The sequence below is a fragment of the Brachyhypopomus gauderio genome, unplaced genomic scaffold, assembly GCF_052324685.1.
Source record: "Brachyhypopomus gauderio isolate BG-103 unplaced genomic scaffold, BGAUD_0.2 sc74, whole genome shotgun sequence".
NCBI classification, from domain to species: Eukaryota; Metazoa; Chordata; class Actinopteri; order Gymnotiformes; family Hypopomidae; genus Brachyhypopomus; species Brachyhypopomus gauderio.
In genome coordinates this window covers 772,325-797,290 of record NW_027506895.1, presented here as the reverse complement: position 1 = coordinate 797,290, position 24,966 = coordinate 772,325, and the positions used below count along the sequence as shown (strand labels likewise).

Genomic DNA, 24,966 nt, shown 5'->3' with positions numbered 1-24,966 from the left:
CCATAATTACGCCAACGCTGCTTGTACTGTACATGTAGACACTTAGGGGTTCTTGTTCAGTAGCTTTCTAAATTAAGAAATTGCATTATAATAAAAAAAAACCTTCTAAAACACCCTAAAGGTTGTGGGTCTTGGAGTTGGGGGTGCAGGGAGTCGACCAGTTAGGGCCGTAGGGAGAGTTAGTGCGAAAATCAGTTTGAAAAGAATGCATAATGTGGTGTCACGCCCCAAAACCAGCAGATTTGCAGAGTGGCTCGGTTCCTTGCTCGCTCTCCTCTCCGTCTGTCTGTCGTGTCTGTCGTGTCTGCTCCATTCATCAGACATGCACCATCTGTACTCTTCCAAGAACTCTAAAGCTCCGTAAGAACTCAAATAACGCCACCAGGCTCGTCGCTATGCGAAGAAATAGCAGACGCGATTAATCCTCTGATATGGATTAATCCATTGATATTGTACGTTATTATTTCACTGTGCAGCTTTGGGTTAGTAAGAACGAGTTTTCTAAGGACTCCGGGCAGGAAAAAGACTCGAATCTCCCGTCCACATACTCTCAACGTGTCGAGACACAGGACCCAGAGATACACCTCTCCTCTCTTCTGTTCGTCTTCCTCCCAGAGATTTATCAGCAGATTTTCCAAAACATCTCTCCGATTTTTGCCAATGAACTGATATCGAACAGTTTTGGATGGTTTATTTGAGTATGATTACGTGTAATCTCTATTAGCAGATGAGTGAGTCTGTGCTTATTTGGAAGTGTTAATGATAGTAGAGACTGGGAAATACAAATTGTAGTTGAAGGTGTGTGGGGGGGGGGGGGGGGCTTGACTGAATAACTTCAACGTGGTTCTTTATTTTGGTAATATATACATTCATAGTCTGTCTCAGTATGTTTTGTTGTTGTTGTTGTTGTTGTTATTATTCACTGCAGCAAATACCATCACTAAAATGTACTAAAACCCTAAATCTGGTTTATTACCAATCAGCAATGCTGCTTGTTCTTTTGACATGCCAAGTCTAGCAAACACGACTTTAGAACCAATGCTTGTGCATTTAAACGTTGTTTTACATCGCTGTGAGAGCGTAGCACCAGTGCCATCAGCATCTCATCATCTCCTGCTGGGTTCTGGACACTGGTCCAAATATTTACGAGGTCATTTCACTTCTTTGTAATAATTCATGATTAATGAATAGTTAATTTATTTGCTTCTTACTTTTATTCGTAATATGTTCCGGACAAAAGCTATGATATGTGTCATAAAGGCGTTAGTAAGGATAAAAACGTTTCATTTTTCATCACCCTGCAATGCTCTGATGACACCTTGGTCTCGTTACGAGCATTAGGGCAGAGTTTTTAAAGGTTAAGGCCCAAAGTGACCTCGGCCAAAGGAGCAGACCTGCAAGTGATGATGTAAGCTGGACCTTGTCTCATAGTCCAAAAATGCTCTAAATGCTTTGAAAGTAAACAGACGTGTTCTGAACTCCTGCGTTCAGGTCAACATCAGAGTGCTCTAGGTCCGGTTATGTGAATGAGGTAGTTCTGAGGAGCCAATCAGGAGGTTTGCTGCTCAGGCCCGGTGCCACATGCTGGCGTTGGTGTTTGGCAGCGGGGCTCATCCGACCCGAAAGCTCATCCTTCGTTTAAAGCAACACAAGCAGTGGTTGGCGGGCGGAGCCGAGGACAGACGTGTGGAGGACGTGCCAGCCTGCGCCCGGTCCAGGTTCTGGAAGTGCAGCCCGAGTGGGAGAGGGTCCGGCTGCTCGTTCTGTTCTCCTCCAGACACGGCGTGAGTCATCCACACGGAAGCCTCACGGGACAGCACGTTTTTTCTCAACGTTATTCACGTAGCTGGGGAGGTGTGCTTCACGAAGCCCGGTTCTGCTGAGCTCGACCACCACGCAGTCTTAGTTTCACAGTATACACAACACCAAGGCACCTTCCTCCAGACTGAGCCCAGTCAGTGAAGCAGAACCAGGTCAGCCCAACTGCACCATTTACTATAAACTGCATCAATGATTTGTCATACGGGATTGTAAATGATAGTGCTGACTGTGAGTGCGGTGATTGTAAATAGCTTGTATTTGTATACACTTCAGTTGGTGCCTGTGACTCATTCTGTGTATATCTCAGTGTTTGTACAATCACATGATTCAGTTCAGGCAGAAATTGTTTACAAAGCAAAGCTCGAGAGTTGATATCCTTCTCCTTGTTGATTGAACAGGGGGACGTTACCTTTGCTGTTCCCACTGATAACAACTGTAGTCTTTACATCAACAGGCCTTGCCCAGAGATGTTCGGATCAGATAAAGAGTTAAACGAATACAATAAATCAGTCTGTTCAAACTTCGAAGAGATTATTTAGAAGGTCTATATATTGTAGGCACCTCAATTAACCATGTAGATTACTGCAATCCCCCATTTCCTTGGTATATCTAGAATTATCCCAAACAACCTGCATCTTATTCAGAATTCAGGTGCCAGGGTATTTGCACCTGTGCCTCTCTCACACACTTCTTACCTTTAAGGCCCCCTCCACACATACACACTTTATCTGTCTCTCTGTCACCTCTGTGCACCAACGTCCACTGGTAACGGTGTACTGGTGGACTCCAAAACCAGACGAAGACCACTGTCAGAGTCAGGTCTGTAGCCTGACCCGCACTCTGCAATCTCACAACTTCACAAGCGTGTTTCAGATCTCCGCTGAACACCTACAGCTTCACCCAACGCTAACGCCTTTCCTGCTCCTAGCTCACATCTTTCATCCGGAGGTTTGTCTTGAATTGCTGTGTCTTAAAATGGCAGTATGTCACTATTATTGTTTTAATTCAGTGCTTGAATATGCAGAGGAATGTATCAGATCCATGTTCCAGGTGGATCGAGCGGTGTGTCTAAACAACATGACTCTAGACGGCTACCTTTCATCTGGCATTTTGTTGATGATGGCAATGTCAATACCCCATAGCAGCGCTAATTCTGACGTTTAGCTAGTAGCCTTCAGTTTGCCTATAAACAACTGTCACAGTCTGGATATGTCTCTCCTATTTGAGCTTCCTGTACTTCAGGGTGGAACTGACAGAACCTCACAGGAACACACACATATTGAAACACTATTATTTCTTCTTCTCAAGGTTTAACACAACCACTGTGGAATAGTCCTAGGACAATGTCCAATTTCCCCTTCTATGACTGTGAGTAACATTCCTACTGGGAAAGTGAAGCATCTCTGTTTACGTTAATGATGGAGGTGCAGGTGGTGTCAGGGTAAGTGGCTGGAGTACCTTCACACGGTGAATAAACGCTGTCTTCTGAGCGTGCTCCTTGTTAAAGACAACCCACCCTCCTCTCCCTCATCCCCCTCATCACTGTACAATCACAGCAGCGCCATTATCATCACAAAGGGCTTTTATCACAGCACTTAATCGCAATCATTATCTTTCTTTCATGGGCAGCTTCTGTTGCAGGGTTAGCAGGCTGGAACAAAAGTTTGTATGCCAAAGTATGCTGCTTCAGCATGAACAAACGGATAAAATATTATCCTAGAAATCTTCTGTGGAGTTATGTGTGTGTGCGCATGTGCGTAGGGGAGATTCAACTAAGAATGGGTTCTCAGAAATATAAACTTTTTCAGGTTTTTTGCTTTGTGTTCATATTTTCACATTGCGTAATGCCACAGACAGAGAGAGAGAGAGAGAGAGAGAGATACAAGATACACAGAGAAACAGAACTTTTCAGGGACTTTATCAACTGTGCAAGCAACGTGCTTGTGAAGTCCTATGAGAGTAGTAAAGTTTATATTAGATGTTTTAATCTTAACAGTCTTACCACTGGGTTCTAAAGGTTCGAGTGTCGGTTCTTTTTCTTTGAGTAACTTTATTGCTGCCATAGCAACAACTGGCAATGCAAACAGATATGTCGTTAGTGGAGTGTGTATTAGCATTCGAATGCCTTGCCACTGGAAACGAAAAATCCTTCATTCTTACGGTCCGAAGGTGTTCAACGGAGCGGTCACGAGTCTTCTCTTAGTTTCTCTAAAGTGAAGCTGATTCTATGTGAACAGCCGTAACAGCTCTTTGACGCATTGTTGGTCACTTCTCAGACTAGGACTTTGGGACTTTCCCAACCAAACCCAGCCCATGAATGACGCTTCTCAGCCCGGATGTGATGAGTTTCTTCTGTCAGCACCGAGGATGGTCACAGCCAACTCTGAGCGATCTGCAAGAGATCTCTCAGCTCGGACTTGCCCTGAGATAACCCGACTTATTCACCACAGGTGGGCCTCATCAGCAGGGACATGAAGTCCAGCGCTCCCATCCAGACAGCAAACGCGTCTCACGTCCACGTCCTTCTGACAGGAGATGAGAAGAACAGTGATGCAGATTCAGGACTGCCTCACCATGATGTGGATCCTCAGTGCCATCACTGATCCAGGAACAGGTTTTATTTCTCGTTAGTAGTACATGGGCTCATGGCTTTGTCATGCTCCCTCACTCTGAGCAGCCCGATATGCAGTAAGGCCCTGCATGAGGATGTAGACTTTGTACTGAGGGCTGGTTTTAGATAGCCTTAGGTGATCCAGCACTGAGCATTGTGGGTAGTGGAGTCCTGCCCACAGCGACACACCCAATCATTTCCTTCTTCGCACACAAATAAACAAACAAATGAATAATACAAGCAGAAAATGGGGTTCATAACTTCTTTATTGGGGTCAAACTCCTGGGTGGTATGGCAAGTGAGCAGTCCATGCTGTCATCTCCACAGGTGAGGTGAGGTCTCTCTGCTGACGCCATGTTCACAGTAGGAGAGACAGACTGTTCGCGTGGGACTCCGGTCACTGTAAGAGACGTAGACGGCAGAACGCTGAGTCATTGTAATGCTGATGTGGAGGTACAGGTGAACTGAGAATACTTGGGATCGACACTGTTAGTGTTTTACTGAGTGCTTCAGAAATGAAATTAATGTTAATGTAATGTTACATCAATGACATTTGGTATCTAGTGGTTCTTGGTACATTTAGTAAGACCATGAGTGGTCCAAACATTCTCACTGTTCATGAATGATTCACCGATCAGTTGCTTGAATTGTGATTAAAGGCACCATAAAAATGGGGTGTAGCTTCTAAAAACCGAACCTAAAAACATTTTTAAAAACATTTACACAACTATAATAGGCTAAAAGTATGCTCCAGGGAAAAAGTGTCTCCACTATCAAACGATAATTGACTAGAAATCAAAATCTAAAATTAACAAAACTCTCAACCAATGCCTAAATTATCCGGAAATTAGAGTGACAAGCATGTAATTACACTCGTCAGAATAATTAAGCAAATAATTAGACCCTCATCTTTCTGTGTTGTCACGGAGACTGTTACTACAGCAACTGGTTTGATGGAACTAATTGGTTTCCAAAATGAAAATGAAAAGGCTGTGATAAATGGCAGAGGGGAACATTTAAAAAAATAATGTTCTACTTCACAATCCCTTACTGGGAAGTGCACCAGTCTCAATGAACAAGAATGACGATAAACATCTCCCCACGTCCGCACCATTAAACCTGGACTAATATCAGGAGGGGGAGAGTGTAACGGAGTTGTGGTCCTTTCATACTGGGACCGTTTTGTACTCCACAATATTTTAGAGAACTAATTGCTTTATTTACACCATAAAGGTTTGAAGATGATACAGTTAAGCAAAAAACATGTTGGGACATGTACTGTTGCTAAGCCAATAGTGAAATAAATAACGAATCTTTAGAAATACATGAAAAAAATATGAATCTTTAGAAATGCATGAATAATGCATAAATGAATATACTCGTGCCTCCACCATCCAGTTATCGGATGTGAAATAGGGGTCCGTAAAAGGAAAAAGGAGGGACCCCAGCTTCAACCACGGCTGGCCGTAGCCATGGTGCTAAATCGAGGAATAGTTGCGTGAGTGGGAGATGATGGAGACTCACTCACACACACACACACACACCTGGTTGTCAGGTGCGCTGGGGGGAGGCAACATGGCTCCTGCCTGGCACAGAGCAGGAAGTCGGCTCGGCTGTGCACGAAGCGTCACGGTGATCGTCGTTGGGGCTTTCAGCCCTGCTGATCACACACACACACACACACACACACACACACACACAAGAACACCCAAGTGAACAGAGCTGGCAGAAAGGACTCCCAAGTGGAACCCATGGTCTGAAACCCTTTACAGAACCTTTACAGAAAAATATTTTGGACTTTTGCACAGATAACATCATCTGAATTAACCAGACCTGATTCGATATTATGGATACAACAATCAGAAGCATCATTTTACCCCCAATATCCTAAACACAACCAGATAAGTGTGTATATAAGCCAAGGATGGTGCCACCGTGCAGATGGAGACTCACTACACCTACACCACCATTCGGAGGTTTGAGATCAGGATGCTTGTGTTGAAGGCCATACCCACCTTAGATAGCTGTGCTGTGAAAGCCCAAAATAAACAAAATAATGTATTTCTATAGTAGGTGAAGCAGTAATGAGGAACAAAAATGGGTTGATAGAGAAGCAGTGGAAAAACTAAATCTTAAAATATTTTGTGAGTCTGGCATTGAACTGGAGTTTACATGGAAAAGTGGAATCACACAATTTTTAATATGTAAATAAATAATATTAAAGATGTGTACAGACGTGTCAAATGTGTGTAGGTCTGTGGGGGGAAAAGATGGCCAAAGAAAGACAATGACAGAAAAATGGACACCTGTTTGTAGTTGGTCATTTAATAAATGCACTTCTGATTAGATGTCAAAACAAACAGCACTTGTGTGCTACACAAAGGAAAAGAATGGGCAAAATTATAAACAAAAAGAAACAATGCGATCGAAACAGTGGACACACTTCAGACAGAATGGACAGAGGTCACGACATGAAGACTACTCATCATCCTTAACGTGTTCCGTGTGACGTGCGAGGCGAGAACAGATTACACTGGGAAGTGAGTATAAAACAGCCTGACAGGGAGCGGTCAGCCCACCAGGCAGCGGTCAGCCTGTACACTGTGTTCTTTGCTGGTGAAACAGTCCTTTCTTCAAACACAATCAATGAGGACAACTTTTCTCCTGTCTGTATACGCGAGTCCACATATGCCTCTTTCTGTCTCTGGCAAACATCAGTGATTTGGACACAATTCAGCGTTTCCTCCGTGTTTTCTTATCTGTTGTATCCACTATGGTCTCTCTGCATGGCGGTTAGCCGCAGTCGCTACACTAACGTCCTATGTGCGGTAGCAGTGGCCCGAATACGACCTTTGACCTCATCTCCGAGGCAATCACCGTCCTCGCACGTCCTACTCAGCGAGGACGCCTTTGTTTGGCAGGCCGCTGCGTGGATGGCGTCGACATGGACGTACCCGCGCTCTGATTTGACACGTGAGCCAGTCCTGGCAGGCTATTGGCTAGTTTGGCCAGGCCACCGTTGGTGAGGAGTTGGTGGATGGCTGTGGTTTTGGCGACTCCAGAGGCAGCAGAGACAACCGGGACCGCACGCACTAGAGTGCCCCCTGCTGGACTGAGTGAGGTCAGCACCTGCCCGTGACCCTGTGCTTTTCCTACAGGAGCCTGGAGGAGGAGGAGGAAGAGGAAGAGGAAGAGGAGACCGACTCAGTTTAGGTTCAGCGATTCTCCTTATGCAAAATTACTTTCTTCTATTTCCTGTGGTCACTGATGTCTTTACACAATTAGCACAGACAACAGGCTCTTAGAATTAATATTTTGGCATTTGCTATGATTTATTACCAAATTTATCTGTAGGTTTAACCAGCAGATCTTCACATTTCTAATTCCTCGACTGCCCCCTACAGGCCATTATGCATACTACAGCCAACCTACAGTACTTAAATGACAATTTCACTGCATTAGCTGGAGTTCAGGGGATAAAAGGAAGTGGTGGTCAAGGTCAAAGAATAATTCCAGACAGAACTGTTGGTCAGGTGGAGGAGGGTGGATGTGTGTGCAGCAGAGCAGGGCAGCAGAAGTGGGGGTTAACTGGGGGCAGATGGGGCAGGAAGCCCTGGAGCTCGGGCGACGTACCTGGGTGCTGGAGGGCAGACCCGGGGATTTGGTGTTGATCTCCTGCAGACTGAAACTCAGACCCTGCAACAGGCTACTGGCTGAAGGAGCTGCTCACACACACACACACACACACACACACACACACACACACACACACACACACACACACACACACACACACACACACACACACACACACACACACACACACACACACACACACACAGACGTTCAGAGATGGCTACCTCGCACACAGGAAAGTCCCAGTTGAAATACCTGATGTTGCGGGGGGGGGGGGGGGGGGGGGGGTTTAGTTACCTTGAGCAGCGGTGGAAGCCTGGACTTGTCCTGGAGAAGAGCTCGACATGGCGCCGCCCTGCAGGCTGTGGAAGGAACCTCCGGCCGAGCCCAGCGCCCCAGACACGTCCGTCAGAGTGCCAGACCTACCGAAGGAGGACAGCACATCTAAATCACACATCATCATCATCATCTCCCCACAGCACGTCAGCACAGGTCTTCAGATCTACTGTAATGGTTTGGAGAAGTGTAGAATGAAGACACAAGAGGACAGGACGTCCCTCTCCGTCCCTGAAACCAAAAGCGTGCTTGTTGTGTCTCGTGTCCCACAAGCGCTTCAGATATTTCTATCAAAAGTAGAAATAAACAAACCCCCACAAACCTTTGAGCAGTCAGAAGGCCAGACAGCTCTTTCGCCCCGGACACCGCCTGGCTCATGGTGACCGTGAGAGCCTTTCCAGATGCCCCTGCTGACAAAGACCAAAGCGAAGGAGAACACAGATGCAATGATGTACAGCACACACACACACACGTGGGATTTCCATCCTACACACACACACGTGGGATTTCCATCCTATGTACACACACGCTGCAGAGCACTTCATAATTTCCATAAACTGGCCTCTGAAACGTCTTGGACAAAGCTGACCTTGCTTTGATGGCTTTGAAGGTTTAAAGCTTAAAAAATAAAACCAGATCCAAGACTAAACTTTCACAGACCCAACAGCTCCGCCCACGAGTGGGCAAGCTCCGCCCACCTTCCTGCGTGGCGGTGGAGGCCGCGGCGTCGCCATGGGAGACGATGGTCACTTTGATCTTGGCGCGTTTGGAGGGCTTGCTGGGCGTGGGGCTGGGCGTCTGTCGGCGTTTCACGTGGAGACGCGGGTCGTCGCGGTCCGGCCCGTCCGCTTGCTCGCCCGCAACAGGCACTGGGGGCACAGAGAGGGCGGCGGCATGGTCAAAGAGGGCAGAGCCTGACCAAAGAAGGCGGAGCCCTGACATGACATTAACAAACACTCCGAGAAAATAGAGAGACTCCCAGTGTCTATCTTCCTTTAGCTAATGGGGAATAAAACACGACTGAATAACAGTACACAATAATGTACAAATGCAAGTGTGCAAGAAAGAAAGTCTGACACGGCTTGGGAGTCAAGTGTGAGTGAGTGAGTGAGTGTTGGGAGTCCGGTGTGGGTGGGTCTATTTTCCAGATCCACCGTTATAGTTAAACAAGAGCCGACGTGATCTGGTAAAAGACGGTCTGTCTCCGGCTGGGGAAAAGGAGCATGCAGAGTGAGTCTCTGAAGTGTAAGACAGGAGGACTGAAGAAAGGACAGGAAGATGGCAAGATGAGTGGGAGGGAGAGAGAGAGAGAGAGAGAGAGAGAGAACACTCACCGAAGACACAGGTGGGCGTGCCTGGAGGAACGCTCTTCCTCACCAGCATGTTGTGTTTCATGAAGGCGGCGAACTGAGCTGGAGCAGACGGGAAGAGAGAGGGAGCGAGTGAAGGGAGAAGAGGGAGAGAAGACAGGAAAGGAGGCACACATGCACGCATGCACACACAGGAGCACCGGAGGGGAGCTCGAGGTAGGACCGGCGTCGGAGCGTAAGGACGACGAGTCTGCACGTCCCTGAAGGTTAACGTGAGCTACCGTGACTCTACCGATCTACCGGGAACCGACGAGACTCACAACGCGAGCAGGAACTGAAAACCAGGAGTGAGCGAGTAAAATAAAGATAAAAACACCTCGAGTTTGTCTGAATGTTTGTTCAGAAGCTAGTAGTGCGTGTGTGTGTGCACACCTTGTGCCTGTTTGTGTGTGAGAACGGTTCCGGAGCGCTGCATGTGGGTCTTCAGTAGCTGGGTTGCAGTGATGAGGCTGGACTTCTGTGCTGGAGACAGACCAGTGGCCTTGGGCTTGGGACTGGCTGTGGGACTGCTGCACACACTGGACATGTCCTGCAGGGGGCGCACATCACCACAAACATGCCATACTGCATTTGTAAGACCCATTTTGCAGATTGAAAGGAACAGTCATAAGAACTAGTCCACTTTAACGCGGGGGAAGTGGAAAAACGCCATTTGTCCGATTTTTATCAGTCCATTTTCCCGACGTTTTCTGTCCACAATAAATCAACGATGGGAAAGGTGAACGTGGGGGCCTCTCTGACCTCTGACCCCCCCGTGACCTTTTGACCAGGTACCATGATTACATGCATGAGGAGAGAACAACGAGGAAACAAAGTCGTCGCGTGGACAGATAAGGAAGTTGAGCAGAGAGACACCAGGACGGGAGGATCACATCCACGCTGCGGTAAACGTGACCACAGGGTTCTGCACGCTGGAGCTGTGAGGGTCTCACTATCTTACGCCGGAGAGCCGCTTTGAAAAGACGCGTTTTGTGGTGGAAAATGTCACATTAGTGCGGACGAATGTTCAAAGCACACGAGAAACAAGAGGCTTCTCCCAGGAACCTCGTGGTAGCGCAGACGCGGTCGGGAATGAACCTCGCTCCAGGTTCTGTTTCTTCCTGTCCAAACTTGCACGGCCAAATTGTTTTGTCATTATTCAGAATCAGCACTGAATCTAAAGCCTTGGGGTTTTAATAAAGAAACTACCCTACAACTTAGCAGGCAACTACATCAGCTAAGATTAACGTACTGTTGTACTGTTGCTGAGAAAGAAAGACATTTTTCTTTCAAATGTATTGTACTTCTTCTTTTTGGCGTTCTCTGGAGACGTGATTTTAGTTCACACTCCTGCCTGTATAGCTGTATTCATAGTGAAGGCATTTCTAGTGTGAGCGCCATGACTGTGTAAACTCCTCAAGGCTGTTTTATCCACGGCCAACGTGAGCACGTAACTACCACAAACCCAGAGGCCATGACTGCCGACACCTCAGTCCAGCCACTCCCGTAACACTCTAACTCATCTGACCTCTGACCCCAGAGGGGAGATGGGGACCCTGATGGCGGGCGAGGAGGGTCGCGACCTCTCGGGGTCAAAGGGCAGCTCGCGGCGAGGCTTTTTCTTCTTCTCCGTGTCGAGGTCGCGCGTCTCCCCGGATACGTGGCTGGGGCTCTCGGCTCGGGTCAGGATGGCCGTGAGGAAGTCCACGATCTCGTCCTGGAGGGGGACGCAGGAGCAGGTCAGTGGCGGGGGGGGGGGGGGGTGTTACGGTTTAGCCCCCCCCCCAGAAGAAGAAGACCTGGACAAGGTTCTGGCGTACCTGAATGCAGCGGTCTACTACGGTCTGTGTCAGACCCTCGGTCTTCATCTTGGAGGAACCAATACTGCAGGAAACACACACACACACACACACACACACACACACACACACACACACACACACAGCTACAGTCACACCTCCACCCAACCTGCGCAGTCACAGACTGCTTCTTTAAAGTGGTGATTATACTTAAACACCCCACCCACCCACCCACACCCACCGGAGGTTGTCGTCCGCCCCACCGACCACCACCATGCTGTTGTCTGCACGGATCTTCTCTCTGAACTCCTCCATGGTCTCTGTGCCACACTGCAGTGCATTCTGGCCCACCACGAACAGCACTGGGGTCCTCATGTCAAGTAAGGGGTCGTCTACGTCCTGCCCGATGGAAAACGCACACAATTGTCTCAATATATAAATTCAGAATTTGTAATATACGAGTCTCATCAGACGCTGAGGGTTAAGAAGCAACAATGACTTTCTGGAACATTCTTAAAAATCAGCTTATTTTGTCAATCGTGGTGCCGATTGGTGCCGGTGAGGCCAATCGGTTCTGGACCGTCTCTCACCCCTCTGGGGCCGCTGACCGTTTGAAGGGGGAAACCCAGACACACGACGGCGGTCACGTACTCCATCAGGGAGACCTGCAGGAAGGAGCACAGCGGTCAGCACCGGCGGAGGCAACAGGAAGCCCCCCCACGCGCACGTGCGCCCAGACACTCACGTGACAGGCGATGAGCGCTCCCACGTTCCAGCCCACCAGCACGATGGGCTTGTGCGGGAAGTGACTGTGAACCTGAAAGCACACGGGTCAAGACAGGACACGTGAGACGACACGTGAGACGCCAGGAGGCACGCGGGGCTTAAAGCCTTTAGCTGCCAACGTGAACGTACTGTTGTACAGCGAAAGTGACGCCACTGATTCTGAAGAGGACCGATGAACTCCTAAGCACTACGGTTGTGTGTGTGTGTGTGTGTGTCACGTAGGGCCACGTGTGACGCCTCACCTCCATGACCTTCCCCCGCACCGTGCCAACCGTGTGCTCCAGACACTGCGTGATGCCCACGTTGGCACCACTGCCCACGTTGGAGCTGATGGGGATGACCTGGAGTGAGAGAGTGAGACAGCACACCAATTTACTCTCACAGACAGACTGGAAAGAGCAGTCTTGTACAGGAACGGACAAAGCAGACAAGACACACAGGCACGGGAAGAGAGACAGACAAAGCCGGAGACAGACAGAGGCACACAGACAGATAACTTGCCTTTCCCAGGCAGGAGAGCTGCGACTGCCAGAATCTCATTCGTCGAGAGGTTGACAAAGCGGGAGGAGTCGGACCCGATGGACAAATCAGGATCAGAGGAGAACCTGGGAGTTTGCTCTAAAAACGGCAGGACACACACACACACACACACACACACACACACACACACACACACACACACACACACACAGAGAGAGAAAGATCAGCAGGGAATCATATTAGACACCTTTTCCCTGGACAAAGAATGATTTGAATGACATCATCTAGTTAGCGTTCAAAAATCCACAACAAAATACAAAAATCAACTTTAACCGTTAACAGGGTGTCTACAGGTTTAACCAAGTGAAAATTAAGACATTTTAAGACTTTTTAATACCCTTTTCCAAATAAAATTAAAACCAACTCGGAAGATCGTACACGTTACAATAAAGCACAAAACCAACCGATTATTTACATTATTTATCTAGCTGCTTGAAAACTTAAAATGCGAGGGTCTGCGTGGCGAAAATGATGCAATCGCAGTGACCTCGCACGTGCGCGAGGGGCTCGCGCACTGTCGATTCGCGAGGTCGTGCACCTCTCGAATTTTGTAACTTCTCGCGCGCCGTGCTTCAGCGCAAGGAGAACAGTCGTGTTTTCAGGGCTCATACACCTTTATAAGGTGGAATTAAAGCACTTGTACGTCACTTTCAAGGTCCATTTCTATATTTCCCAGCACGATAAACTTAATTAAGTTAAATATTTATACATATACTCGAAATGATTCGCTTTTTCATCACATTATTTAATGGTGGTTTATTTTCAAAACGCCAAATCTTAACGTCTTCACGTTCTCTCATGTTTCGTCCTGGAATTACAAGAGGCTCGTATTTGTTAACGTAATACAAGAGAACTATTCAGTCAGACAGATATTTGTTGTGAAACCAAGTAGTTACAATTTCAAGCATTTTTAAGTACTTTTTCTCTTTAAATTACAGCACTTTTCAAACCTGAAACACAAAGCAACATTAAAATTCGTCAGGTAAATGTTCATTCCCCTGTTATTGAGGGGTGTTTCTTTATACTAACACAATTACGGACAACACTGCACAGAACGTGACGCGTCAAGTATGAACGCTTCCGCCGTTCGCAGAGGGTCGCGCGAGGTGTGCGGAGTCAGTCACGGTCACTCGCGAAAGTATAAACCAGGCTACGCTAGCAGCAGGGCAAAACGTTAATATTGCAGGCTGCTGTTGACTCGCTGGCCTCGCTGGTATCTGACAGCTCTGAGCCACCAAGAATTTATATTTCTGGCTAAATTTGCATTTTCGCATCTCTCCGAACAGACGTTAACGTACACACATCCCGCCAGTCCAACAATTACGGGTGCTCGTAAAGCCCGAAATACTTGTGAGCAATACTGTGAAGGTTGTGCACTGCATGGCTACCGATTTCCGCCCCCGAGGTTCAACACAGAACGGAATTATTCCTCCCTAAATTTAGCTCCGCAAATTTAAGACATTTCGGTTGAAAATTTAAGACAAAATAAGACTTTTCAAGGCCTTATTTGACAAAAATGAAATTTAATACCATTCAAGACTTTTTAAGGACCCGCGGCCACCCTGGTTAAAAAGTGGCCAGCAGCCGTCAATTAGCACAAAGAAGAACAGCGGTAGTGTGGCTGGTTAGGCAGGCCGGCATTTACCAGGCCAGCCAGGGAACGGCGCGCACGTACGGGTTTGTTCTGGGACAGCACGCCCACAGCCGGGTCCCACGGACGTTTCAGGAGCAGCGAGAGCGCCTCGGCGCCCGCCGCCCCCGTCTTGGTGGACGAAGCCGGCAGCATCCGCTCGATCAGAGACGGCACCTGACGGAGGAGGAGGAGGAGGATGAAGATGAGAGAGCTCACGTGACCCACGCAGCACGCGCCGGTGCGAGAGAGCCCACCTTGCTTTTGAGGGTCTGCAGGACGTCCAGGTAGGCGGCCAGCATGGCGAGGCTCAGAGACTCCACCAGCGTGCTGTGCAGCCACTGGGACAGCTTGGCGTCCCAGTTCACGCTGGCCAGCGCGCGACGCACCTTGCGGGCGCACTTGTCCACAGCGATGCGGCGAAGGATGGGCTCGTTACACATCTAAGAGAAGAGCGGAGAGCAGCGTAAACACACACACACACCCTAACACATAAGCTAGATGTCGGACTAAACTGTAATGACAGTGGTGATTCACCATTAGTTATGGTTTAACAATCAACACACTAACTCCTCTCATTCTACAGGGTGATATATACAAGAGACTATTTGCACCAATTTTTTTTCCTCTTCACTACTACACACACACACGACCATGCTGAAGCCGGGGACGCCCCCGGTGGGGGTAACTCACACTCTCATTGGCCAGCCTTGCCAGCCTCTCTGCCTGCAGGGCCTTCAGAACTTTGTTGAAGAGCTTATTTTGCGACATGGTCCAGCCAGTCCTGAAGAAACAGTTCACCCACATCAAAACAGCAAACTGGCTTCATATGCAACACCGCATTATCAGCACAAACACCATGGACCGTCTAGATCTTCAGCTGATCTCAGGTCAGTTTTCCATCATTATAGCGTCAGGTGTGTCTGCGTCTTACTTGTTGATGTGTTCCTCCCAGTCGTCGGGAGGCAGTGGCCCGTCGGCGACAGTGCGGGCGAACAGGACGTGCCGCTCACACTCGTTCATCACGCTGCGCGCCTTCTGGTTGTCATAGAGAGGCATGGGGGTGGGCGTGACCGTTTCCACGTCGATGGACACGTCCGACTCGCTGGGGAAAAGGCAGCAAGGGAAATGCATCAAACAGCTGATGAGGAAGGGTCGTCTCATCACAAACACAGTCTTTGCACAAAAATAAATCCCTTTAGAACTGCACAGTTTGAACAATAATACACACTAATGTTTTCTACTGTGCTTGTGAACCGTCATGAAACAGATTAATTACAAATACGTGAAGGTCAAACAGAAACCTGCACTGTTTGGACTGAAACTGAACAATGTGATTCATCAAAACCTTGACAGAATGTCTGAGAATTCTGTCTGGAGGTTGTCCAGACAACAAAAAAATGTGGGTTTACTTATTTAAAGAGTTCATTTGTACTTCAGGGACCTCTGTAATGTCAGCATCGAAAATGCTACTACTGCAATATTGCAGAGGTGTAAATTCCAGGTTCAGAAAGTAAAAGTCCTCACCAGGTTTTTGCTCAAGCTTGCTAGATCTTCAAATTAGTGCAATCCAGGTAAAATTAGTGGAATCAACACAATCCGGGAAGCCTGAGCAAAATCCTGGTGAGGACTTTTACTTTCTGAACCTGGAATTGACACCTTAATTACCACTTTTATTACTGTCAACAAATCAAAGGCACTTAACAGCCTATTGTACCATTCCAATAGATGCAACATCGCAAATGGCAACATTGTGTGTTTGTTTGTTTGCCTAAGATAAGCCGCACTTTGTTCAGAGACTCAGAAGCCTAGCGCGAGTGCTGAAAGTCTCGCGCGTCACTCACGCGGAGGGTTCCGCGTGCCGCCGAGGGGCGACGAAGAGCATGCGGGTGGGGCGCGCGCTGCTGGCGTCCGGGTGCGCGTTCCAGGGCTTGGCGTAGCTGTGGTCCAGGAAGACCAGGTCCAGCTCCCTCTCGTGGGCCGACAGCTGGAAGAGCAGCGACGTCCCCATTCTTCGCGCCGAGGTCTGGAAGTCCCTCTCCCCCCCGCCGCCGCCGCGGAACATCGCTCGGTTCTCTGGACCTCGGGGAGCGTCACGAATCCGAAGAGGTGCGCGTGCAAAGCGCGAGACGTGCTGGTTACGCGCGCCCACGCACGCACGCGCAAGCTTTCGGGGCCGCGCCTCCTTCACCGAAAGCTCGGTCGTTATAATTGTCGATTTTTTTACGAGCTAGCTCGCCGTCCGCGAATCGCGAACTCCGTAATTCACAAATATTATCCGAGTACGTGTGAATTGTGTGCTTCGTCGAGCCAGCCGGCTACACGAACAGCCCGCCTACCGTCCTTTGTACGCGCTAGCTGGCCGGCTATTCACTGCTGAGCTCGTGTAGCGGCGGGTGTCTAAGCTAGCTGGTTTAGCTCAGCCGACGTAGCGACGTTCCCGGTCCGCTGCCTCAGACGGGCGAGGCGTTACGCCATCGTGTCTCAAAACGCGTCCCCACAACCTTCAGAAAGGTTTTATCGGAGTGCTGGGCTTGCGGGAGGGAGTAAAAATGAAATGTTGCGCCTGTAACTTCAACGCATCATCATGGCCGCCTGTGTTGTTTTGCCAGCGCGCCTCGGCGGCGAACCGCGAAACCCGGAGTGGAGCGAGCGGCGAAACCCGGAGTGGAGCGAACCGCGAAACCCGGAGTGGAACGTCCACACCGCGGGAAGTTTTCAAAAATAGAGGAGCCCTTCAAAACAGCCCGCCAATCTGCAATCCACTCAACAAATTACGTTCGCCACCCCCCTCCCCCTCCCCCTCCCCCTCCCCCCTCCCCCTCCCCCTCCCCCCTCTCAACAAATTACGTTCGCCGCCACCCCGGTAGATCTTTCTGACTTGGTCATCTTATAATAGCTCGCAAGCTGAAAACTGTGGGCACCCCTGCTGTAATGGGTTACATTATTGTAAAAGCAAACGTATGCACCAAACAGAAAGTATGTTTTAATAAGTAGTTGAACGGATGGATGTTCTTCATTAGCTGGCCCATTTTTCGTAAAATTAATTCAGCATGGATGTAGGTAAATATAGTATTATAGTATGAAATATTTACTTAAAAAGAAATTGCCAGATTATACTTCTTTTGCGTGAGGTAGGGAGAAAGTCCACCATATGTGTTCTGCTTTTTAATTATTCATTGTTTTAATTATTGCTATTGCATAGTCTACTGGTATCTGCAGTAATATACATTTAAATAATTATTCTGCTCTGTACATTTACATCTCATAAATCGACTCTGCTTACTGCTTAATTCGGTTTATAGGATTTACCGAAATGTAATCTAATCTAACGTTTTAGATATGTTCATGATATAGAGAATTCCTTTTAATCTTTGGCTTTCATTGGTGCCATTTTGAATATACAGATACTAATATACTAGGTTTAGTTTTACTAAAATCTTGTCCATGTCAATTAGTTTAAATATATAAACATTTATAAATATATAAACATTTTTATAAACATGCACTGTCATGTTGGAAGAGGAAGGGGCCAGCTCCAAACTGTTCACACAAAACCAGGGGGTTGGTCTTGGTATGCTGAAGCATTTAGAGTTCCTTTTACTGGAACTAAGGGGCCAAGTTCAGCACCTGAAAAACAACCCCACACCATAATCCCCCCCTCCCTCCAGCAAACTTGGCACAATGCAGTCAGACAAGTACTGTTCTCCTGGCATCCCACCAATCCCAGACTCGTTTATCAGAGTGCCAGATGGAGAAGCAAGATTTGTCACTCCAAAGAACTTTACACCACTGCATCCGACGCTTTGCATAGCACTTGGTGATGTAAGGCTTGGATGCAGCTGCTCGACCATGGAAACCCATTCCATGAAGCTCTCTGCGCACTGTTCTTGAGCTAATCTGAAGGCCACATGAAGTTTGGATGTCTGTAGTGACTCTGCAGAAAGTTGTTGACCTCTTCGCACTATGTGCTTCAGCATCTGCTGACCCCGATCCGTCAGTTTACGTGTCCTACCACTTCGTGGCTGAGTTGCTGTCATTCCCAAACACTTCCATTTTTTATAATACAGCTGACAGTTGACTGGAATATTTAGGGAGCGAGGAAATGTCACAATTGGATTTGTTGCACAGGTGGCATCCTATCACAGTTCCCGGAATTCACTGAGCTCCTGAGAGTGACCCATTCTTTCACAAATGTTTGTAAAAACAGCCTGAAAGCCTAGGTGCTTAATTTTATACACCTGTGGCCATGGAAGTCATTGGAACACCTGATTGCGATAATTTAGATGGGTGAGCGAATACTTTTGGCAATATAATGTAACTTTGGAGATCTTACAGCACATCACAGTGTGCACTTCTAGCAGGTAGTAACATCTGAAAATTAACAGTCTAAACAGTTATTTATACCAGAACATGTGACTCTCTGTGCCTTGTGCAATCTTCTCTTAATACCCAATATGAACTTCTAAGTTCTTCATATCATACATATTTTGCAACTTGTTTTTCATGGTTCCTTCTGCTAACCCCACATGAGATCAGCATATCTTACTTCAAGGGCCTTATCTTCTAAAACAGAAATTCCTGTGTTTTGAGGCCTCACAAGTTTCATGTTTGCTGTAGTTTGGTCTTGTTTGTGCTGCTCCGTGTCAGTGGGCATCTTCGGGACTGTGAAACTACACTGTGTGGGCTAAGAATGATAGCAGATATCCACATGACATTACAGATTTCTTATTCCATCCAGATGTGTAATACTTGTAATATTTAATAAACAAGACCTTTCTGTTGCAAAAATCACTGCCCTGATGAAACGTAGAGTAGAGAGAATTACATGGAGTCCACATGAACCCGCACACAGACTTCACTGTTCCTTTAGTGCATAATATTTTTACAGTTTCTTTACATAATCTCTATACTATTTTTGCTTGTGTTCAGGCCTACATGAACCGACTGGACATGCATATACATTATATTGCCAAAAGTATTCGCTCACCCATCCAAATTATCGGAATCAGGTGTTCTAATCTCTTTCGTAGTCACATTGCCATCTTCAGTGTTGTCAGTGTTGGTTTTGTAGGAAAACAGTGTGCATGTACAAAGTATGAATAGCTGGCCACTTCCTAACGTCTTTATGTAGGCTGCTTCTCCAGAGATCTCCCCTTTCCCTGAATTTGGGTGATCATAATCTTGGCTAAGCTTGTGCACACTTTACCCTGTGCAGCCACAAGGCTGATGGCCAGATGGCTTTGATCAAAACCATTTGTTTGTTATTCAAAGTGCTCTTCCAGTCTAAGCAAGCAGGGCTGAGCTCTTTTGATGATTTTAAAATTGGCATTGGTAAGTGGTGATGTCAATTGAACATGCTAATTATAATATTAATCGGTCATTGCTACATGCAGGGTTAAGCCATCCCAACTGTACCTACTTATATCATTATGCACATCTTTGGTTGAGTGGCATCGCAATCTTTTTTCTATTTAGACTTTAAAAATATTTTACACTGTTGCCTAGGATTTTAATTAAAATGTGATGAGAGAACATGTCAGTGAAGTAGTTTCAAGGCAGAGACATATGTGTTCAGTTAAATCAGAATAATTTGTGCATAAAGGTTACATGGAGAGAATACTTCTGGGTTTTTTTTGGCAAGCTCATCAGTGTGAGTTTTAAATGACCTGTTGTGAAGTTTGAGTCAAAATAATGTTGCATGCTGAAGACTATTGATTATTCTAGTTTACTGTCAGTCCCAGTTGGGCTGCTTAGGGCAATGGTTCAGTCCAATTTAGTGCACTTACGTTTAAGTCAATTCATGCTTACTTTTGTTAAACAGCAGAATGCATTAACAAACAGACCATCAGTCTCAAACTTGAATATATGAAACCAAACATATCGATACAGGATGACTGCAACAGTAATAAAGACGTCATAGCAAGCAACAGTTTGGGGGCATGTAAGGTAAGCAAAAAGCCTTCGGTGAGTTTCATAATGTTTGATTGGGGATCATGAGGTATGTTTGCTCCAGTCAGAACTGCATGACTGGCATCTGGGAGGTGATCCCTGGCTTTGTGTCCCTCATGTATGAGACGTTCAAGTGTTTGGTTTTTGTTTGTGGAGTTTAATAGGCACCTGCCTTTCAGGTCATGACCCTAGTTTTAGTGCCAGCTTACCCAGTGTCAATAACCAAGCCCATATCACATCTACACTTCGAATCATGGTATGTATACACCAGGGCTATTCAACTGGCAGCCCGGAGGCCAGATCCGGCCCGCGGATGAACTTGATCCGGCCCACGGATGAACTTGATCCGGCCCGCGGCCCATCTCTCCACGGAGAAAAATTACGTTCGCCACCCCCCACCCATCTTGATAGGTCACATTTCTCGGTGTAACACCTGTTTAACTTAACAAGTCAGTAAGCGATTGGCTAGGGCAGCGTTATGGTAGCCAATCAGAGCCAGTATTTTTACACGCGTGCCAAAGCACGCCAGTGACACACGACACAAACGGTGAAGAGGCAGAAATGGCGAGTCAGGAGCAAGCTGAAGAAAAATGTGCATTTTCAAGGTGGCGAAATAAACATTATTTAAGAAAATACTTGAAGTTTCTGAATGTCTACCAGACTGGGTATTTGATTTATTTAATTAAGAATAGCGGTTTTATTGTTAAGTTTACTTCTGTTGTGAACAAACCAGTTGTCTCAGGTTGAGAGAATTTAATTTAATTTGATAGATGTAAATGCTCTTTATATAGCTAGTGTATGTCAGGGTGAGGCGGTCCCCTACCGCAGCGTTTCTCAACCGGGGTGCCACGGCACCCTGGGGTGCCATCTGTCTTCATCGGGGGTGCCGTCAAAATATTCTGATGTGAAATAAAAAACTATAGTTTTAAAAATTGAAGTTATTATATGCTTTAAAAATCATTAAAATGTATTTCATATGATCAGATCTCTCAAGTTTGGTGGGCGTGAGCTTTTTTTCAGGCGGGGGGGATTGGAAACACTGCCCTACCGGTCGCCTCCGTCCACAGCGGCTGTTGTTGTTGTTTTGTTGCGTTGTGTGCGTCCCTCAGGTGGGCGGAGCCCGTGATCCATCTCACCTGAGGGTCCTTTGTTTGCCTATATATGTCTTGTCTTCGTACCAGTTGACCGCTGGTCATTATATCCTTCATTTGGATCTATGTCACGGGTTTTTGGTTTGCGCACTTTCAATTAAACCATCCTTTTTCCCTGAGACTTGGCGTGATCGCTTCCATTTTATTTCGCACTCCCTGCCCGTCACAGTGTAACTGTTTACTTTTGCTTTTTTTTTTTTTTTTACAAAGATTTGAGATTTTAAAGGATTTTATCTTGCACTGGTCTGTTGATGTGCAATAAATACTCATTTCAACTGACTGTAAAAACTGCTTTTTCAAAAAATCCTTATTCATAACTTTTTTTTTTCCTGTAATGGGTTACTTTTATTATAGAGTAATTCAGTTACTAACTCAGTTACTTTTTTGAACAAGTAGTGAGTAACTATAACTAATTACTTTTTTAAGTAACGTTCCCAACACTGCTGATGAGTAATTTCTCCCAACTGTTTATCTAAACCAGGGGTGCACAACATACGGCTCGCGGGCCATTTGCGGCCATTGGTGGCCCATCGAGCAGCTTTAACTTTATTTGTGGCCCGGCTCCTCCTTCAAGTTGTGCATCCCTGATCTAAACCCATGTGCTCACTGGGTTCTAACAACATTTTTGCTGAATCAAAAGGGTTCCTGCTATCGTGCACATATTTAACATCCATATGGTTAACGTGGAAAGCCCAGTGCTGGACCTACTACATAAGACTGGGTCACACTAACAAAAAAGAGCTATCAGGGCTGCTTTTCTCATTTAGAAGAGCATCTGTGTGGCTGTTCCCTTGTGTTTTCTCACCTGCAGGAGTTCCCCATACAACACTGCATGACATTTTCATGACTAGTAGGGACACCATTTGGGAGACCGTAGGGGTCATGCAGGGTCAGCACAGAGCTTCACATTGGCACCCTCTTCCACTGAAGAGGACCTATGAGGAACATCAAAGAACCATTGAGGTGGGGTTTTTGTGTGTGTGTGTGTGTGTGTGTGTGTGTGTGTGTGTGTGTGTGTGTGTGTGTGTGTGTGTGTGTGTGTGTGTACAGAGGGTGGACTGTGATTATTACAAATGAAATATGGAGAGGCTGGATTGTTCTGATGTGTAGTGCTTTGTAATATGAATTATGAGCACTGCTTATTGTTTTGTCAAGCGTATGAACCTTCTATTTCTAGATTGTATAATCATTTGTGTGAGCACCCATGGTAAATCTAATAGGGTATAAGGTATGAAATTTGGTTTCTTTAATCTTCTGAGAGCAACAGACCTACAATGTTACTGTGCTACACCTGATTTTAAGACAGTTTTGCTGATTGTAAGTAAGTTAGACTTTAGACAGAGTGCACTTGAAATACTGTAAGAGACCTGTTGTACTTTTTGTCTTATATGCATGTTCTAGTAAGGCCATGGAAATATATGACTTTTGCTCCACTTTCCTCTTAAAATAAAAAAAACTAAAACATTCATTTGACTTTTTTATTCCAATGTCCATGCTGGCGTGATCAGTGTTTGCAGTGTTTGCAGTGTTGTGTGTGGACTCATTCCTCAGAACCATGCTGGTAAACACACCTGTCTGGTCCTTTCATTGTGTAACAGCTCCAAACACAAAGCTTTAGAAGAACATTACATATACACATAATCTTAGTTATGAATGCCATATTATTTCAGGATGTGCTGACTTAATCTCTGATCTGTCATGGCAATATCAATGTGGTCAAGCGTGTTTTTACCTCTATGACCCCGAGGGCACCTCCTAGACCAGACCTGGGCAAACTACGGCCCGCGGGCCACATCCGGCCCACGGGAGGCCAATCATAAATGAAACAAATATCTATGTCCTGCGTGCAATACAACTGTGACGCTTTTATTTTGAAAGCGCTACGTTTGCGTTAATTCCGTGTGGACGTACCTGCGTGTGTGTGTGAGATGTGCGAGAATTAACGTCACTTTCAATGTCCATTTCAATATTTCCCAGCACGTTAAACTTAATTAAGTTAAATATTTATACATATATTCGAAATGATCCGAAATAATTCGCTTTTTTATCACATTATTTAATTGTTGTTTATTTTCAAAACGCCCAATCTTAACGTCTTCACGTTCTCTCATGTTTCGTCCTGGAATTACAAGAAGCTCGTATTTGTTAACGTAATACAAAAAAACTGTTCATTCAGATGGCTATTTGTTGTGAAACGAAGTAGTTACAATTTCAAACATTTTCAAGTATTTAGCCTAAATTCCAGCACTTTTCAAATCTGAAACAAAAAGCAACATTAAAATTGGTCAGGTAAATATTCCTTCCCCTGTTTTTGAGGGGTGTTTCTTTATACCAACACACATCGTTTCGGAGAACACTCGCGGAAGTTTGCGTGAGGTGGGCGGAGCCACTGTGATGACGTCATTATTGTTTGTGTGGCCCTCTGACACAATTCAGGTTTCTCATGTGGCCCCTTGTAAAAATTAATTGCCCACCCCTGTCCTAGACCAATAGCAAAATGCCAGAGCTGCACATGCCTTCATAGTGCCTTGCACTGCTGTGATAGGTAAACACACAACCCAGCAATGCGTGGGAACACACACCCTCCAAGATCAATAATACACTGGGATAAATAGAGAGATCTGAAGTGATCACATGAACCACTCACGGCTCATTTGTTGTTATAAAGTAGTCATTTGAAACGTTTTTAATCTGACGTTTCAATCATATACCTCATAACTGTGAGGTGAACTATGATTATCATACCCATACATGTAAAGTTTTCAAAAGGGGAAAACTGAATACCAGTGTAGCAACCCTGTAACACGCAGTTAGCAGGATGTAGACACTCTCAGATTAATCACTGAGTTCTAAAATCCAGTAGCCTACATACAAACGTTTTGCAAAGATCTGTTTGTTTCTATTGTCTTTCTGTGTTTGTCTTTATTTCTTCATTTTTATTTTATACAATAACAAATAACACACACACACACACACACACACACACACACACACACACACACACACACACACACACACACACACACACACACATACCAGTATTGGTATATTCCTTTCACAGCAATTCCAAATATAATGCTAATTCATTTATCAATCATTTAAATCACTTATACAATTACATGTTAATATTAGCTGAATTAAGTTTTTATAGAGCAATCGTGTCAAATTTGGCATTCGTCTGTGGTCCATTTTGGAGATTATAAGAATAAAGTTCGAGAAGTGATGCATAACGTGAGCATGCTGATTTGAGTGAAATTCCATATTGTGAGAAGTCCTTGGACTTGAATTTGCTCGATTTAACCTAAATCTGAAAGATGCCGCAGGTCTTTTAAAGCAGCGGTCACCATATATATAC

General features: G+C 46.0%; 1 protein-coding gene across 9 annotated transcripts; it reads right to left on the bottom strand.

Moving 5' to 3' along the window:
* Positions 1-4,680: 4,680 nt before the first annotated feature.
* Positions 4,681-17,209, bottom strand: kansl3 (KAT8 regulatory NSL complex subunit 3). Of its 9 annotated transcripts, none has more exons than XM_076990237.1 (21): positions 16,353-17,209; positions 15,443-15,613; positions 15,202-15,292; positions 14,766-14,951; positions 14,524-14,685; positions 12,840-12,956; positions 12,581-12,679; positions 12,298-12,369; positions 12,143-12,217; positions 11,794-11,951; positions 11,574-11,637; positions 11,282-11,470; positions 10,147-10,303; positions 9,739-9,816; positions 9,103-9,273; positions 8,727-8,811; positions 8,366-8,490; positions 8,066-8,154; positions 7,387-7,594; positions 5,977-6,092; positions 4,681-4,832 (listed from the first exon to the last, which is right to left on the bottom strand). In XM_076990237.1, the coding sequence occupies exons 1-21, from the start codon at positions 16,571-16,573 to the stop codon at positions 4,830-4,832; spliced, it is 2,637 nt and encodes an 878-aa protein (XP_076846352.1). In that variant the 5' UTR covers positions 16,574-17,209; the 3' UTR covers positions 4,681-4,829. The 9 variants fall into 9 exon arrangements, with proteins under 9 accessions (XP_076846352.1, XP_076846350.1, XP_076846351.1 ...); XM_076990235.1 differs by having other exon boundaries at positions 8,727-8,814; positions 16,353-17,208; XM_076990236.1 differs by having other exon boundaries at positions 5,977-6,089; positions 8,727-8,814; positions 16,353-17,207.
* Positions 17,210-24,966: the final 7,757 nt, after the last annotated feature.